At 40.5% G+C, this 19,005-nt stretch overlaps 1 protein-coding gene across 1 annotated transcript in view; it reads left to right on the top strand.

Moving 5' to 3' along the window:
• LOC116995607 (plakophilin-2-like) overlaps positions 1 to 18,713 on the top strand; it is a 35,152-nt gene extending 16,439 nt beyond the window's left edge. Inside the window, 11 exon segments of the mRNA XM_033058461.1 lie at positions 548 to 755; positions 4,984 to 5,161; positions 11,557 to 11,674; positions 13,148 to 13,277; positions 13,280 to 13,308; positions 13,712 to 13,829; positions 13,832 to 13,884; positions 14,457 to 14,610; positions 15,857 to 16,046; positions 17,005 to 17,092; positions 18,597 to 18,713. Of these exon segments, the coding sequence (XP_032914352.1) occupies positions 548 to 755; positions 4,984 to 5,161; positions 11,557 to 11,674; positions 13,148 to 13,277; positions 13,280 to 13,308; positions 13,712 to 13,829; positions 13,832 to 13,884; positions 14,457 to 14,610; positions 15,857 to 16,046; positions 17,005 to 17,092; positions 18,597 to 18,713 (1,383 nt within the window).
• The last annotated feature ends 292 nt before the right edge of the window (positions 18,714 to 19,005 follow it).

Below are 19,005 nucleotides of genomic sequence, written 5' to 3'. Positions count from 1 at the left end.
TAGTTTGGAAGATAGCTGGCCAGCAATGGTTAATACTCTACATTATGATGCTCACTTTTACTATTTCCTCTGTGTGGCACAGTTTAAGAAGGATTGGTATAATATATTGGTTTTTAATACTCTGCATTGGGAAGAACACTGTCTTTTCATCAGGCTGGTTGCTGAGGGAAAACAAACAAATGTTTCCAGAATCAAATCTCAAATATTCATTTCACCAACATGGAAACTAAAAAGCAGAGTGATTAAATGTCTTGTCAGAGAGTACAAATCTGTGGCAAAGCAGGAAGAGATGTAGTATCATTCTCTAATATTAATTATGAAAACATGTTGCCTCTCCTAGTTGTGGATTTTAAGTATTAGTCATACAAAAGCCCAGAAGTTAATAGTCATGTCCAAGTGATTAATGATCTGTGCTTCAAGTCTCTCAAATAGCAGCCAATGGAAAGAGTTCATGTAACTATTTAAACATTTGCTGGGGCAGGGGGAGAATGGTATTTTTCATTTACAGCATCTGACTGTTCTCTGCTATGTTTTGTTTTCCTCACAGGTTTTCTCACTTAGTGGTATCCCCAGACTTTTACAGCTCCTTGAGGTTCAGAATGAAGACATTCAGCGGGCAGCGTGTGGTGCTCTGAGAAACTTGGTGTTTGAGGACAATGACAACAAACTGGAGGTGTCAGAGCAGAAAGGGATCCCACTCCTGCTCCGCCTGCTGCGGCACACCAGGGACATAGAGACTAAGAAGCAAATCACAGGTAGTGTTTTCTCTGCAGTCAAGCATGAAGTGCTTTAAGTAGTGCAAAAGCTTTCAGGGAGAGGTACATGATTGTTTGCTTAAGCCTGTGTTTAGTGACTAAATACAAAAACATTGTCACCAACTCCAAGCAATTCCAGTAGGGTAAAATTCCAAGGTCCTTACTCAAGACCAGTCTTTCAGTCAATAACAAGAGATTAGGAGCTGCAACCTCCCCTCTTAAAACTTCTTCAGAAGTTAAGTGAGTCTGCTTGCAGGAAGCTTAAAGTCCTTGATATTCCAGAAAAGAAAGTCAGACACCCTAGGGGTGCCTGGGACCATAATTAATGCCTGCTACTTACACAGAAGCTCAGCTTCTATTTTTTGACTCTGTGCTGAGAGTGCCTACTGGGAGTTCCTTGTTGAAGACTATCACCCAGAACTGTCATGTGCCATGGACAGAAAGTGGTTCTATTCCCCACCAACTCCACTGCCCCAGATTCCTATTTCATCCCTGCAGCCCCACGTGTCTATAGCATGTCACTTGGAATTCCATTGCTTGTGACCCACATTCTTTCTAATAAGCATGCAAAGGAAGAACAGGCTTATATTTTATAAATGGAAAACATGAAAAAATTAATGGGGATTTATTTCAAATTATCTTTAAGGACACCAGGAACAAAATCTAGGAAGACAACAGTGTGTGAAAAGATACTAAAGTTGTCAAGCAGCCCTGTCCTGAAGCAAAAACATGTCAGGACCTTCTGTAATTCTGCATTCTTTAAAGTATTTGAAATACTCTGCTCCCTAAGCTGGAGAACAAAGCTTTGTATTGTTGGCTCTTTTTAGCCAAGTTCTGCAACTCTACAACATTAAAATGTTTTAGAGTTTTCACACACATGGGTTGCAGAATTAGGTCACAAAGTAATTTACTGTATAGTGCCTTAACTCTCAGTGCTGTTACAGACCAGTGAGGGAAGCAGCGAAAATGGTGGTGGAGTGGCCAGAAAACCAATGCTCTTTCCTTGGTAGCAGTTTCATAATTTTGACAAAAATGTTGACTGTACCTGATAACTCGCATGTATATTGTGAATATCACTGTCTTCCTTGTAACCAATGTGGAAATGGATAAAGGGAGATCCTCTTTCAGCAATTGCTGCTGTCACTGAACATGAATATTTATTCACAAAACAAAGAAGAGACAAAAAAATATTTGTGCCAAGCAGGATGATGTCGTTTGTGTAAAGCAAAATATTGTTATGTGCTTTCATGCCTATCAGTTGCAAAGGATAGCTTTAATAATACACCAAGAGAGAAGTATTCCTTCCTTTGTTCAAGACCAAATGTGCAGCCAGGAGAAAATGCACTGGGTATCTTAGTGAAAATGCCACTGGGGCATACTTTTTGCCATCACTTCAACAATTCTTCCAGCTCCCTAGCAAGCTATAAGGAGCCTACAAGAGCAAAGGGCAGTCTGGATAAATGAAATTCACCTCTTTGATTGCCTTTGACTTCATACAGGACTAGTGGAATATCATATCCATGCAAGCAATCTCTGAAGTGCGCGCTTCCAGGAAAAGGTGAATGTGAGACATTTGGTCTTAGACCAGTCAGCGCCAGAAGTCCATTTGTCTTTCCACATCATGCATATTACTTGCCTATTTTGACTGTAAATTAGGGACTTCTAAATGTATGGCATCATATTCAGCTAAATGTCTTTCCCCATAAGAGATTAGTCGAATCATCTTGGTACCTGATAATACCTCATTGAACTGAAGTGAAAGACTCGTGGCCAAGGATTGAATTATGAAATATTAATTCATAAAGATGTCTAAGCTCAGCAGAGGGAAGTTTTTGTTTCTACTGCTGTTTGGGAAGCATGGTACCAAAGGACTCCACTTGACAAAACTATACAAAGATAAGGAAGTTTTAGGAGAGAAAGGAGTTAAAACTCTGAGTCAGAAGTCTTCTGATACTGTGCTTCATTACCTGTCTGAAATATAGTACTTGTGTGCATGAGATAAGTAAATCTCGGCCTTAGAAGCTTATCTTTAAAGGTCACTGGTTTATTAGGACCATCAGTGTTAATACAGACAAGCACTTGCTTAACATTAATCCATATTTTATCTTATGTTCTCAAAAAATACTTTGATGGCCTGTATCTTCTTCAAGACCCATGCTTAGAAATACAGACTGAGCCCAGTCATGCACTGTGCCTTGTGTTGTGCAGTGAAAGGACCGAGAGCAGCCAAAGTGTGTGGAGATAAATGCTGATTACAGAACATGCTATGACTGCCTCACAGTCTATGAACACACAAAAAACACCAAACCACTGCTCCCAACAAAGCAGCTTTGTGCTGATGCAGGGGTTTGAAAGCTGCTGGGGACCAGTGTGCCTAATGCCCCTGTGCAGAAAAGAGCTGCCCAGTTTCTTTGCAATTTCTGTGCTCGTACGATCTCTTCACAGGGGGAATCAGACTTGCCCAAGATCACTGAATTTCACTGAATTTGCTAGTTTCACAAAAGCATTGATGCAGATGAAGTAAACAGAAGCTTTGTCCTTTCTTTGTCATACAAGCTACTTAAAAATCTAAGGAAAGGAGTGAGGTTTCTCCTAAATTGTAGGAGAGGATGTCATTTGGAGACAGCGCAGGACCTAAGACAGGATTGGAGTTTTGTAGTATTTGGAGAGCATACCAAGAAACAGAAAGTAAAATGGCTGTGGCATGAAAGAACTAAAATATTTTTGCTTTTGAAGGTAAGCCAGATGGGCCTCCAGGGAGTAGCTAACCTCCTGATCTTGTTATCGTGCAGCATAAATATAAGAAATGAAAGACAGTTTTTCCTGCGGGGAAGATTACAGCACAAGCAGAACTGTCATTAAAAGAAATGTAAATTCAAAAGCAGACCCCACCCATTTTCCAAATAACCATCTAAGGGAAAACTATGCTCCTAAGAATATAGCATAGGTGCAAGGAAACAATCCACTCCTAAAGACATTTTCTATGTGCACAAATTCATCCACACCCAGAATACCACTGAGAGAATCCTTCTGAGCCCAGAGACAGTGCCTGGGGGTAAAGGTAGGTTTTTTGTCGGGAATTTACTGTGAGAGCAGTATCTCAAATTCTCTTCTGACAGTTCTAAGTGTCTGCCTGTAATTCCGAATGTATTTGTTCTTTTTAAAAGTATATTCTGTCCTTGTGCCATTTCTTGCATTTGTGCCCTTCTGTGTTAACCTGCTTCGCTTACCAATGCCCTTTGGACTGCTTGTCTGATTTCCTGTAAGCCTTACCTATCCTTCAGAAAAGTACATTCTTCTTTTATCCCCTGATTCAGAGGCTGAAGAGCTGATCCCAGAAGAAGCAATGGGCTGCTTCTGGCTGGCTTTTGTTTTGATTTTACTGTTGCTCACAATACCTGAAATTAAATTCAAAGTGTAAGGAGATACAAAAGAAACATTTTGCTGTTGTTGTTGTGAGCTGATGAAAGGAACATTCACTAATACTGTGCCAGTGTGTAGACGAGGAGGTCTGTGAAACTTAGAGCAGCAAACTGGAAGAACAATGAATGTCTTTGTAGTTAAAAGCAGAAATACGTGTCATTTTCCAGTGGAAGAGTACTTTAAAAAGAATTGTTGTCTGTTGGAATAGAACACAATGGAACCTGATAAGTTCTACAAGATTTTATTTGAAATTTGTTTCGAAGATTGCGAATAGATGAGGTTTGTAGCATTACTTTATGATTTGTTTAATGATTAATGTCTAGACAATAGCAGCCAACCAGTGTTAACAGCTTTTCCTCTTAGGAGAAATTTTGGTATCAGATGTTAGAGAAACTTGGTAGTGGGCATCTCCTGTCTTCCCACAGGTTTCCTAAACCCTCTGCACCTCCCACCTATCCCTTTTGTGAATTTGTTTTCCCCTAGCTTGTGCTGCTTTGGTAACAGAGAAGGTAATTGTGGCAGACGGCAATGCAGAGCCATGGAAAATGGCACTTCCTGGCTGGGCATTAGACTGACTATGTAAGAGATTTTACTTCATTCACATGGATAACTGTGCCCCCTTTTCTGCCCTGTTTCCATGTCCCTGAATCAGGGCTGGCAAACACTTAAAAATTCCTTCTGCTTCTCTTCAGATTATCAGCGCCAGGCAGGCTCTTCCCTCATTAACATCAAGGGCTATGAGATTAAGTCTTTCAAAGTCCTGAGGAATCTTTCTGCCTCTCTGAGTTTATTGTGGATATTACAGGTTTGTTGTGGAATCTGTCCTCCAATGACCAGCTGAAGCACCTGTTGGTTAGAGAAGCCCTGCAAACCCTGACTGAAGCTGTCCTCATCCCCTACTCAGGCTGGCCAGACAGAGATTACCCAAAATCAAGTGTTCTGCCCGACCCTGATATCTTCTACAATGCCACAGGATGCCTGAGGTGAGCACTCCATCTACAACTACCCAAAGCAATAGTGATGAAAAAACAGGTCTGCACAATTATTTCTGCATAAATACACAGAGTTCATCTCAAGCCACAATCACTTCTCTAAGACATCAATAGATGACTTAAAAAGGGGACAGTGGTACCTACAAGCACATAAAAGTGTTCTGTTTCCAGCTGCTACCAAAGATGCTTATTTGAATATACTGTAATCTGTGCCTAAACTGAATAGAAAGTGATTCAGATTAAACTAGGGAAAAGCTATTTTTTAAACCACAGTAAGCCCTGTCCAGCCTTTTGCACATGTTCAAGCAAGTTGCACCATGGGGCGGAGGAATAGATTTATAGTTGTGTATTTAGTGTACTGCAATCTGCTAATTGACTCATGGACACAGCAGCAGTTACTATAGATAAACACCAAAGGCCTCAGAGAGCACACCCCTAAGTGGCTGAAGTATAAGAATCACATCTTCAATAAAAACACCTTTAACAGTCTATAAAATGGGGGCCCTTTGAGAGTTCAAAGTCATTGCACATTAAGTAAGTTTACACATATAAAAAATGCACAAAAGGACATCGTTTGAACTGACTAAGGAGTAATGTATGACTGCAAAGGCATGCCCTGAGGTTTAAACTCCTCAAGGAATTGAGTCTGGAGTTTGGAGGCTGGGAAACTGCCTATTTTGCGTCACACATACCTGCTATGCTGACATCCTATAGCAGAGTAGTTGTATGTGTATGGCATTGATTTTTCCTGTGCTGACAGCTCTGTATCTGACTCATGTGGTTTCAGAAGACAAATTAATTGTAAGCTATACAAAATACTCAACAATAATCACCTTTTTCTGCAGGAACTCCTGTCAGCCCACTAGCTACTAATTAACTTCATCCCCAACTAATAATTAACTTTTATTTACTCTGATGACTCAAAAACAAATACAAAGAAACATTAACCACCCATAATAAAACCTATCTAGCTAATGCATGGTGCTGTTGTCTAGGAAATGAAGGAAGTTGTCTTTTTTCCTATTAATTAGCCCAAGCTGCATTTGTGCAGAAACCAGTCTGGCTGCTCCTCTCTTGGTGTTTGGACTCTGGAATTTTCTCTTCCCTATGAGGCAGCCAATGAGGGTACAGATCATTCTTGGGTTTAGCTTGTTGTTGCTCTTCCTGAGTTTGTTTCAGCAGATTGACACAACTTTTAATGTGACAAATAAGGTATAACAGTACCTGAGTTCTTTTAAATGGAAGTAGATTCCTGGGTTAACCTTACTCTGGACACAAAGGCAGTGCTTGGGGCTGTTCCAGCGTTGCTGTGAGCTCTCCAGCCTTAATTAAAAGTCTCTAAAACTGCCCTTATGTAGGTGCTTAAGGATACATTACCTATTTTAAAAATATTATTCCATATTTTCAGTCTATATTATAGTCCTCCTCATTTTTAAGAGCTTCAACACTAAAAATTAGAAATAGGAAAAGAAGGGCTTGAAAATTCCCAGCTAGAGATGATCTGCAGGATTGCTGCATACTTTCTAGTACAGAGTCATTTTTAATAAGGCTTACCCATTTGTACAGGCTAAACAGCTGAGATTTTTAAGACTAATCAGTTTGCATCTCTTCTCTGGAAACTGACTCCCCTCCCAGATTCGGTCACTAGAAGTATTCCTTCTAGTGTCATTCCTTAATGACAAAAGATCTCTGCATCAATAAAAAGAAGAGCACATCACGGAGCAATAAAAAGTGTGCACTGAGGGAATGATGTTACTTATGAATATGTTGAAAGAGTCTACTTGTTTGCCAGAATATAAACCTGTAATTAGTCCTCCCTTTTGTAATGCTAACATGTTTGTTGGGCATGTTGATAAAGTCTATAGCCTGCAGCTTCTATTAGAGGGTAAAAATAGTACTTTGAAGTGCAATACATTATGCATAGTACTGTACTTAGTTACAGGAGAATTCCAGAACTTCTTTTCAAAAATTTCCATACAACTGTTGACTGAAAGGGACAACCACAGCCCAAACCCAATACTAACATCTGGTGGGGGCATATGCACTGCACCACACCATTACCAAAATTACAAATTAAAGCTTCCTTCATCCTCTTTGAGAAAGAAGCAGCAGGAGAAGTGAATCCACATCTAGCAGATAATATTGCAGGTACTTCCAAGCACTGGAATGAGTGCATGACCAGACCAGTCCCTAGTTATTGCCAGAAGTATTGTGGGGTCCTGAATATCGGCGCCTGTGTATGCAGTGTATGCAGTCACTGATAAGGAAGTCTGACATTACAAGGATTTGTCAGTCCCATTCTCTAGGTCTGTGTTTTGTCTTAAAACCCTGTGAGAAGCAAGGCTTTACAGAAACCACAAACTTCATGTAACAAAAAAGAAGCTGTGTGCACCACGGAATTCTGCATTGGCAGCTAAGTAATAGTGTTGTTTAGTTGTGAATTATGATGAAAAGCACTCTGCCTTGAGCCACAGAGCAAGCCAAATCAACAGACTTCACTGGTTGCCTGACAGTAGCTGAAAAAGTAAAATTGATGTATTAAACTATCTAGAGGAGTGTTACAGATATTGTAGACAAGTCCTGTAGGATTTTAAAGGTAAAGTCACTTTTTCTTGGCCTGAAAGTCCTACACATAAAAGTTCTGCTTCCAGTTCCAATACAAAGGATAAAAATCTTCAAGATAATTTCCCCATACTCCTCTGAGTCTGAGAGGATAAGATCCCAGCAGCATATAGAATCCATGTTTTTGAATATTATTTATACACATGTGAACCTCTGGCATGACTTTTCCACTGAAAAGAAGGCTTAGTGGAAGGCTGTTTGTACCACACCTTGAAAGCTGATAATAAACTGGTTCAATTTTTATCTTTAAATACCTTTTCCCAGAACTTCTGCAATGCTGGACTTTCCCAAATTTATACACAATTACCACATTTTCCCCTGCAAACATTTAAGTGCTGAAACTGCTGTAGCTGACTACAGAGACTTCCTTTTTAACTGCCCTGTGACTGAAGCATCCTGTCCCGCTATGTGTTCTAGGTTTTCAAAACTTTCTAGACAACTATTTCTAGGATAGTCAGCTAACCTTCTTTTTTCAGTCAGTAAGTAAAAATCATCCTTCCTTTTTCATTATTATTTTTCACAGTTTGTCTGTCCCAGTTTCTGTCTGAGCTTCTTGTGAATTACACAGTGAGCCACAAGGACAGTGGAAAGCTGTATTTGGAGGAAATTCTATCATTGCACTTGAGCCCAGGAGGCTGCATAAACATCTGCTTCCATTTACTCTGGAGAGAAGAGAAGCCAAAGCTCTCCCCGTGTGTTGAAAAGCTTGGACTCATAATGGCAGCTTCTAAGAGAGAACGTAAAACAAATGACTGATGATAATAAGTCTTTGAACCAAGGCCTCTTGCATAGCATTGCCATTCCTTTAAGATTATTTCCATCCTTCTTATCTCCTCTTGCCTCCTCTTCAGTTTATCTGCTCCCCCAATTCCTGAAAGGAATTCTGTTACTTCCAAGACGCAGCTTGAAGCCTGGCACATCTGGTTACTAAGTACATCCCAGATACCTTTCCCCGCTTCGTGACTTTTTGAACTGTGCAAGGCATGAAGGGAAAAGAATTTTCCAAAATGTTGTCTGGTAATTGAATTAAATTCACATTACCAGTTCTTGCAGAATGAGTCCCAGGAGCAAAATCCTTCTTTTTATCAGTTACTGGACCATTCACAGCAGTTCAAGAACCTTTTCCAACAGTCAGTGCATGACTCAGTGTTGGCTTAGAGGGAGTATCCCTTTCATTTCGGTGCCATTTATCAGCTAATTGAACATTTATTATCATCGTTCTGTTTCTTTCAAAGTCACTGCTTGGTTTACTGTGTTGAATGTCTTTGTATTTACCTCAGAACTCTGGAATAAAATAGTATTTCCCAACAGGAAATTAGCTGTTCATCGCCACATGCCACAGGACTGTGGGCAAAGAGCTCTTTTGATTATAGATGTAGTTGCACCATGCATGGGTGCAGGAGGGGACAGAAGCAGCAAATGCAAGATGAGATAAATGAGGCGTGTAGACAGATAGAGTGCATCCACATCAGCAAATGGCACAGTTTGAGCCTGTCACCAGGACGACCACAGCTAAGAATGCCAGAAGTCAGGGATTTTTCATAGGGAGGAGCTGCCAGATTGTAAATTCTGAGTCATTTAGAGGACAGCATTCCCACCAGCAGCAATCTCCCTAAGGCAATGTTATCCTTATGTTGCAAGCACTGAGTATTTCAGGGCCTCCTGGAACTCCACTACAATAAAGTCCAGCTCCTGAGCTCAGAGGCATTTCAGTTGTCAGGAGCCTCAAATCTTAGGAAGGCAAGATGAAGTCAGTTCTGAAATTCTCGGAGCAAAATGTCTCCATTGTTTAAAAAAACACATTTAAATTTACATTTCTGTGATGCTTCTCAGAATATTTTTTTTTAAATCTATCTAATAACATTTTTATCTCCTGGAATTTCTTAAGCTTCATCAGCTAACAAATTTAAGCAGTCAGCTAACATTTTGCCTGAAATACTCTTCTCTGACCCTGTTTTGAGTGAGGTGGTTGCAGCAGTGTTTGGATGAGTGGGAGAGCAGGAGCTCTTCCCTTCCCAGTCCATGTTGCCATGCTGAGGAAGCAGGGAAAGGTGGAGAAAGGAGTAACCATGTGTATACAGGCGTGCACATGGACACACACTGATATCTGTCTGTGGATGAGCATCAACTTCTTGATGAAACAGAGCCCAGTAATTAATTTCCCTTGCAGACCAGGACACTGCCCCTAATTCAGGCTCTTCTCTGCCTCCTGAGCTATAAAAGCTCTTTACTTGACTCTGTTCATGATGACAGCAAGGCCAGGGCATGGCCTCTCCTTGCAAAAGCATTCAGCAGCATCAGTTGTAAAAAGTTGAGGAAATTTTAGAAAATGTACTGGGACAAAACAAAACACTGCATCAGCTGAAGTGCCTTTGGTGAGGGAAATTCCACACTTATCTTTGGCAGTATTTTTAGTCTGTGCACCCCAGAAGCTATTTTAGTTATGCACCAGGAGGGCTGTAACATGTAACACTTCTGTCAGCATAAGCATAGAAGAGGGTGACATGCCTTGAATGTGACATATATAGGTAAAATTAAATTCCAAAGGGATTTCTATAGTAGGCCATGTTGTGAGATCTGAATATTGATTCTGTGATATATAATTCCATTAGAGAATGAATGAGAGACATCATACATAAAGACATCATTAACATCATGACCTAAAGTAAAATTGTAATTTCAGTGCTTAGTATTTAATCTGAATATGTACTTCCCAGAGGAAAAAAATAGAGTAGAAGTGAAATGAGAGTGTATAAAATACTACCTCCGTTTTACAGTCATAAGCCACAAGAAAGTTTAAACCTTACTGGCTTTGTCATTAATAAAATTGTAAACATTGTAATTTTTGGTGGGCAAAGTAAGCTTGCAAATAAGCAACCTGAAACTATCTAAAGGAACATGTCCCTCTGTGTTTTCATGGATGCTAAGACTGGGTAATATTTAATGTCATTTCAAACAAAGAAGCTTGAATGTGCAGTCTTTTGTCCAGCAAAGCTGCAGGAGTAAAAAAAAGTAAGGCTTGGATTTAATTCCAGTATTCACAATTCAGACTTTATTAAGTTGTAAAAATAATGATACCCCAAAATCATAAGTGTTGTTTCTTCTGTGAAAATCAGTAGCTTGTTTAGAGCCAAGCAGCTTCAAGCAGCAAGTGTATGTTTGGTTTTTCAAGAGGTTTTAAATCAGTTTTATCATTCATTTGCAAGTTATACTTGGTTTACTACAAAGCACAGCAAATGTTGCATGAAAGAGTGGGTGTTTGCATGTGAATGTGGAGATGTTGCTGAAACTCTCAGATCATGTGCCTGCTGATAGGTCATCTTGGATCAAGAACCAGCTCAGTGTAAGTAAATTAACTCTAAAGGACATCTGTGTGCATGGAAATTTTTACAAGTATCTCTCTTCTGATATTTTCGCCACCCTAAATATTAAAATTATAACTGAAAATGGAATAGCGAAAAGAAGTCCAAGGGGGTTTTTTTGACTGCTTAAAAAGGATTAACTCAACTTCCAGATGAAAATTTGAGTCAGGTCTTACCTTATCTGTCCAAACACAGCAGTCTGTTTCCCTGGAGTATTTCTTTTTGTCTGGGAATGAAAGTTTTATCTGGAAGAGGCTCAGATTGTCTTACACCTCTGAAGAAAAGAAGCAGTCAAGCTGAACTTCAGTATCTTTAAGATTTAGCTGGAAAAGTTTGTCAGAGGAGTACAAGAAGATACCTTTGACTAAATCTCTTCTCCCCAACACTTTCTTTCCTGCACAGAAACATGAGCTCTGCTGGCCCAGAAGGAAGGAAGAAGATGAGAGAATGTGAGGGCTTAATTGATTCTCTTGTGTATTATATCCAAGGAGCTATTGCAGACCATGAGCCCAATGACAAGGTACTCTTTGAGATGAAAGTGTTTGCCTAGGGGAAATTGCCAAGTGAACATTTTTCTGTTTTTGTTTAGAAATCAGTGTTCAGAAACAGCTGTGATGTAACTGCAAAAATTTTTTCCAGGGCTTTTAAAACTGACACCAAAGGTGAAAGTCCAGTAAGAAGCTTTTTGAAGTGTTTTTATCCTGCAATCTAAAAGAATAGTATAATTTAGCACTGGGAAAACAATTTCAGAATCACTAGAGAGAAAGGTAGAAATTTCTGTCTTAGTTTTTTAAAAGTGAGATAAAACCACAGCTTTCAGAAATACTGAAACACAGAAGAGTCAGATGTTGCCTTTTGTTGTCTCAAGGTCCTAGCTAGCTAGAAGCCTAAAAAATTAATCTGGTTGTCTGCTGTATATTTAATGCTACATACCCCTTAGGAGATGAAGAACCTATATCTCTTTGGGTGGCAGTGTGATTAAGGAGCTCGCATCATTTAGAACTAATTTTCCTAGGTTTTTTAAGAAAAAAGAAAGCTCCACTTTTTTCCTTGCTGCCTAACCTAAGCCAGTAACTACAAGGACATGCTCACCTCCAGATGCCAGTTTCTCTCACTCTTTCTCCCACCACTGAGTGCAGGTGAACCCTGAACACAGACTCTTGGAGTAGAGGCTTTTCTTTCAGCTGGGTGAAGCTGGGTGAGAAGAGCAGCTGTCACTTAGGTTAGCTGCAGCCTGTGAGGCACTTCTGGTGGGCCTGCTATAACTCGTGCTGTATAGTGGTAATTACTGCACATTTATAGCTCTGTTCTAGGATTAGTTACTTGAGCTTCCCATCTCCCTGTATCCAGTGCCATTAGCTTCAGGGAGAATCCAGCACATTACACGTGTGCCAGTAGCTCCCTGCTGCATTTTGTCTTAAAACCACTCATTCCTTTTTGACTTCCAAAAAAGGAGGACTGGTAACAAAGCTATCTGTCACTAGACTCATCACACCAAATTGTAGATCTCATCTTAGCAATTTTCAGGAAGGAATGTCGTATTTTAAAAAGCATTCTACCACAGAAAAATGCTTCCTCCTTGGGGAAGATAAAAAGCTTTCCTCTTGCTGATGCTATAGTGAGGTGTGTACATGATCATCTTTACTCCTAAGCCCTTAACATTTCTTGGCACCCTTCTGGCCTGTGTCAAGTAGCACTCGCCCAAACAATTCCCAGGCACAGTTCAGGAATTATAATGTCCCAGAACCTTTTCCAGCAGGCACAAACCCCATTCTGAATGCAGTCCCCTGTGCCAGCTGGCCTCTGTGCTCGGGAACATCCCAGGACATGTTTCATTTATCAGTGTAAAGGCATGAAGCCTGGCTCTTCCATGAGGCGTTAGAAACACTACAGTCAATTACTGAGATCCAGAAATGAAATCTTCTCCCATGTCTATACAAGTCCCTTCAATACATGCCAAAGCTTTCAATTTCTGTTCTTTTTATTATTTTAGGCCACAGAGAACTGTGTGTGCATTCTTCACAATCTTTCTTACCAACTAGAGATAGAGCTCCCTGAGAGCTATGCACAGAGCATGTATATGCAAAGAAGAAATATTTCTAACAATGATAAAACACCAGGCTGTTTGGAACACGGAGCAGAAAAGTGAAAGAGGTAAAGTACATGATTAGTTACATCTCATTTGGTTAATAACCTGTAGCAACCTCTAGGGAATAAGGCTGATATCTCATTAAAAGTTTGATGTGTCTGGTAGGGTGACAATTCCTTGCCCCAAAAGTGCAAATTTATTGATAGTCCTTCTTGACACCAATTCTCTCATTCAGCTGCTGCTGATGACAGTGACATAGCAAATGTTTTGTTAGTTGAGGAATACCCTACTGGATGGACTGGCCACTATCTTTAAATACCGAATTTTGCACATGTTTATTTGAGCTCAGAACTTGACAGTCTCCAAATAACCTGGTCAGAGAGAGTTACAAAACTGCTAGTTCAGTTTGTGATGCATTTAGCTATAGAGGTCACTGTTTCTAAAGGGTTGATCTGTTTACATGTTTAGAAGCTGCAGGACACCCCTCTACCTGAGGAAAAGAGCAGTCCCAAAGGTGTTGAATCACTCTGGCATTCTACACTGATTAGGATATACCTCTCCTTAATAGCAAAGAGTACCAGAAACTACACCAGGAAGCATCCCTGGGAGCTCTTCAGAACCTCACAGCTGGCACTGGACCAGTAAGTCAGCTTTTTTTCCTTTTCTTCTCATTTAGTTCTTGATGTGAATGCATAGAGTTCAGGATTGCAGTGCAGCTGAGCCCAGATAACCACTGACAAGTCACTGGCTCAATGGCATGGTGAAGGAAAATGAAGAACATTGAAGGCAAAGACATAACCAGCAGTGCAGCTTTTCCTTGCTTGGCACATCATGGGGTCTGCTTCTTCTCCCTGTTTGTACATCTCCATGTGTGGAGTTTGCTAATTCATTGCACAATCAGGGATGAGCAGATGTGAAAAGCACTAAAAATGTCATTTTGTGTAAGATAGTCCTGTTGTGAGAGGAGGCTCTGGCACAACAGCAGATCAATTGTGTTGAAGAAACTAATGATACCTGTCTGAGGAACTAGCCAAAGAGCACCTGGGAGAAAGAGGGCTTGAAACTCCTTATATATCACCTTCCTGTTGCAACTCATGTAGCTCTGGCTTAAAACTATTGCCAATATGCTTGAACTGGTGCAGAGAACTGGCTGTGTGTGGCTTTTTCTGAGGCTGTGCATTCATGGTAATGACACAGAGCTGCCTCTCCACAGATGCCATTCGCAGTGGCCCGGACTGTTGTTCAAAAGGCAAATGGCCTCCCAGGCATCCGAGCTATGCTGCACGTCAGCCAGCCTGCAGTGAAGAAAACAGCGGTCTCACTGCTCAGGAACCTGTCTCGAAACACCTCCCTGCAAAATGACATAGGTGAGCAAAGACCTAAGAGAGCTTGCTCTGCTCTCTTCACGTTAAAGTTTCATGCTTTGAAAAAAAAAAATTGAAATGTGCAAAAAAAACCCTGATCTGTGAGTGTTTGTAGATTTTCCACCAGATAGTTGCAGTCACTGCGCAGGGCTTAAAACAGAGTTTCCCCTAAACAACATTTTTAATTGGGTATTCCTCTTCAGATACTTCCATTTGTGTTAGTTTCAAAAATACACAATTGAAGTAAAGTCTACACATATTTAGAGAGGGAGTTTTTCTTCTGCTTAAAATAGGGTAAAGGAAGGTGAGTGCTGAGTTCTGTGCTGTCACAGCTGCATAATGCTTTGCAACAAATCACAGAACATCTCTAATTCTTCTAGCAAAGATCAGACTCTCTTTTATTAGACACAAAGCTTTAGAAGTTTGCAGCCCACACCATTTTACTACAAAATTTTTTTGAGAATGGAAGCTATAAGATGCTATAGAAAAAATAGTTCATTCTTTTTAAATTATCTCATTTCTAAATTTAAAGCCACTTCTATTCTGAGTATTCTCATTTCAATTTATTGTGTATTTCAGACTTTTTCCTACAGACAGGATAAAATGTATGCATATAATTTGTTGTCCTTTTTTGTGTTCCCACCAAGGGGGAAAGGGGAAATTCCAGGTATACAGATGGCCCATGGAGCAGATTAACCCCCAGAATTCTGCAGAATAGTCTCCTGGGCCTAGATTAATCCTTAGAGATCATTCCATATTAATGACAATATTGTAACATATCGGTGGGCTGATTTCAAAGGGATAATCCATATGGTGTTAACAATTAGAGGTGGTGAATCCCCCTGAAAGAGAAAAATTAAATTGATAAGAAGTTGGGATTTTATCAGGAAAAAACAATTTATGAGAGTGTGGGAAAGACAGAATAGCACAACTTATCAAGCAAAATGAACCTCCATATCAAATGGAGATAAATTTAATATAAAACATCTCTTAAAAGGGAAGTGGCAGCCTGCAGCTGGCACATACCTGGTGAGTTCAGTCCAGCACATGAGCTATTAATGGAATGTGCATGAGGTAAGTTACAGGCTGTCCAGTGTAGTGAGGATGCAGCTTCACCTGAACTGTGGGGATGTAATGCAGGAAGGAAGCCACGAGTGTGTGGTGGGAGCACTCAGCTCCCTGATGAGGGAGAATGGGAGGAATAAGGTAAATCTGCACCTGTTGTGCTTGTCTCTCTTCTAACTTGCAGCCAGGGAAGTTCTGCCTGATCTGGTGTCAATCCTGCCCGAGTGTGTGCCAGGGTGTGACATTGCCTGTGAAACCACAGCGTCCATCTGCTACACCCTGTTCAACCTGACCCAGAGCAGCTCGCACAACGCCAGGCTGCTCCTCAGCGCCCACGGCCTGCCCAAGGTCATTGCCATCAGCATGAATGACAGGTAGGGAGCTCCACAAGTCTCACTCTTTCCCCAGGCAAAGAAGAAATTGCAGGCTCTGCCACCTGGGGAGAAAAAACGCTTTATCTCGAGGTACAGGACAGCCCAGACAAGTGATGTGAATAGAATTGCACTGATTGGGGAATACAGAAAGGTGTCTTACAACAGCTCTCCCATCCATAGCTAAATTCACCAGGTTCCAGCATTTTAAACAGCTCCTCTGAAGATAACTGCACAATATTATCTGTATTCTGATATATATGTAGTGACTGATCATCATATCTCATCTGTACCCAAAATGTCTGTCCATTGTAGCACAATGTTTATTGTAGCACAGCCCTGATAAACTTAGCAATAAAGTGCTGAAGTTTATGTGAAGGTTAACATTTTATAGAACTTACAGTTCTGTACTTAAGAATAATATATTGCCATTTTAGAGAACAGATTCAAAATTTAATAATTCTTTAATACTGCATGTGCAATCAGTATTTACTCAAAAGATAATTTATGCTTTGTAAATATGAATAATTATTCCGTTTGCCTTGCTCTCTCTTGGCAAAATGAAAGAGGAAATCAGTATCAGTAAAGGAGGCCTCATGAGGCCGTTAATAGTTTAAATCCTAACTAACCAGAGATTTTACCTGCTGGAAAGATTTTTTCAAATGTTTGTTGTGCTGAGGGTATTTTCCTCTGCTGAAAATGCACAATATGACAGCTGCTCTAAGATGTAGGCTACAGAGCACTTGAAGAATGAGTGAAGCAGGGAGGCATGTTTCATTTATTTCAGTAATAAGGACAGCCTGAAACATGCTACAGTACCTAAAGGGTGGCAAACCAGCACTTAGGATAAAGAGAGATAAAACAAATGCTATGAGGTTACCTTTTCTGAAGTCTGTACATGCACTGTGATTATGATGCGGGAATTTAAATATGTTTTACCATTCTTTTTGCAAAATGGCAGCAATATGTTCAGCAAAGCCAGCAGGGCTGCTTCAGTCCTCCTCTACTCCCTGTGGTCACACACTGATCTCCACAGTGCTTACAAAAAGGTAAGCACAAATCAAAATAATCTGTTCTTTCAGACCTAGAACCCTTTCATTTGTCCTCTGGGCCCTTAGCGTTCCTGTACATTTAAGAATTAACCTGTGATAGGATTCAAGTGGTCCCTGAATTTAGTTTTCTTATTTACTTGTATGTAAGCCTGCGTAAGTAATGCATGGCCTTAATTTTTGCTCATATGTTTTTATGTTCTCTCCCTCTGTGATTTTATATCTGCTGGCAAAGCTTATGAAAAGTGCTGCTGCCTGCCAGAAGTGTCAGGTGGTGAGGAGTGATGCAGAGTAGGTGACCATGCACACTGGCTGAACCAGCCTGGCACAGAGGAACTACAGTGCCAGCAAAAACAGAGGCAGGGCGAGGCAGCTTCCTGCTTTAAAACCAGAGCAGTTTTGTTCTCCTCGTTGTTTGCACGGCCTGGTAGCCCAGGTGTCAGACAAAACCTAGGGAAAGGTTTGGCAAACACTTAACTGCCACAGTCAGAGCAAACAAAAAATGACCAGCATGAGTCTGCCACAAACCAGTTTGGCTTTTTTGAAGCTCTGTGCCTGCTGTTTCAACACACAGCTGAGTTAATTTCCACCTCCCTACCTTCACCCTGCATTTAAAACTGTTTTCAATCCTTGTGTGTTTGCAGTTTAGAATTTGTCACTTCAAATTCCCTATAACCTGTTCCAAGTTCTCAAGGAAGCTGTTAGCATTTATTTTTCAGCTGTTTCTCTTTGTAGATTTTTTTGGTTGAAATTTGCTCCAGAAAGGTTTCTTAGCATAAACTTTAACAGTGTTGCATCACACTCAACAGGTACTGCCCCACAACCCAGAAATCTGTGTTCAAGAATAAGGCTATGTGCCATATAAATTCTTAACTAGCTTTTTGTTATCTCTCTTTTTTTACAACTGCATTCCTGACTTTCCCATACAGCAATATCTCTGATGGCATGAATTTTATTAATTTACTGGTAGTTTTGGAAAGCCTGTAAGACACGTTTGTCAGACCTGATTGTAAAAAATGCTGATAAGTTGCTTTTCCTATGCAAATCAGATCCCCTAGAGACACCAGGTATGGCACTGGAAACTTCAGAACCTTCTAATGCCTTGACACTTTTGAAACTTTAGTCTGATAAACCACAGAAATCACTTGATCAAATCAAACTGATAAAATCCTGAGTCATTTTGGCATTGCCCTCTGTTCTTTGTTCTGACAGGGTTAATCTCAGCTAGGTTAATATCAGCTATTAGTCACCTAAAAGTTAGGAGCCTGTAGAGCTGAGCTACAACAGGCTGCTGGTAGAGTCAGTGGAGAGAGTTCAGCAATTCCAGTTATCCTCTCATCTAGCTTGGACTGAATGAGAACTGCCTGTTCTGTCTCTGTGACTGCACAGGACTGCCTAGACCCCGACCTGGCTCCTCATTCAGCTTTTAGGCAGCTAGACCCACTCTTCCCTTGCAGAATCAGCCCTGAAGATAATGAATTGTTCTGTCTCTCCCATTCCAAAGGCTGACTTTAAGAAGGCGGATTTCATCAACAGCCGGACCACAAAAGCCTATAACTCACTAAGGACTGAATCAGAGCACCCACCATGGAACACAGAGATCATGCAGCAGCTGATGTAACCATCTCCACACAGTTGGTGTTGCCATCATGAACCATGAAGTATCTCAGAAAAAAAGGGGCTGATTTTCTATAAAGATTTAGGTGGCCAGAGAGTAGCTTTTTTTGAGTTTTTATCCTAATCACCTTGTTGTTACTGTATATATCAATAGAAGAATAACCAAAGACAGATTCTCCAGGATGTCTGAGGTGAAGTTTCATCCAGATTTACCACAAGTCAGAGCTCCAGATGGCTGCCTTTGTTCCAGACAGAGGAGTTTGAAACACTGGTTGGCAGCAAATTCTTTTCAGACT

Source organism: Catharus ustulatus, chromosome 4 (genome assembly GCF_009819885.2).
Source record: "Catharus ustulatus isolate bCatUst1 chromosome 4, bCatUst1.pri.v2, whole genome shotgun sequence".
In the NCBI taxonomy this organism is placed as follows: Eukaryota; Metazoa; Chordata; class Aves; order Passeriformes; family Turdidae; genus Catharus; species Catharus ustulatus.
This window is presented reverse-complemented; position numbering and strand designations above follow the sequence as displayed.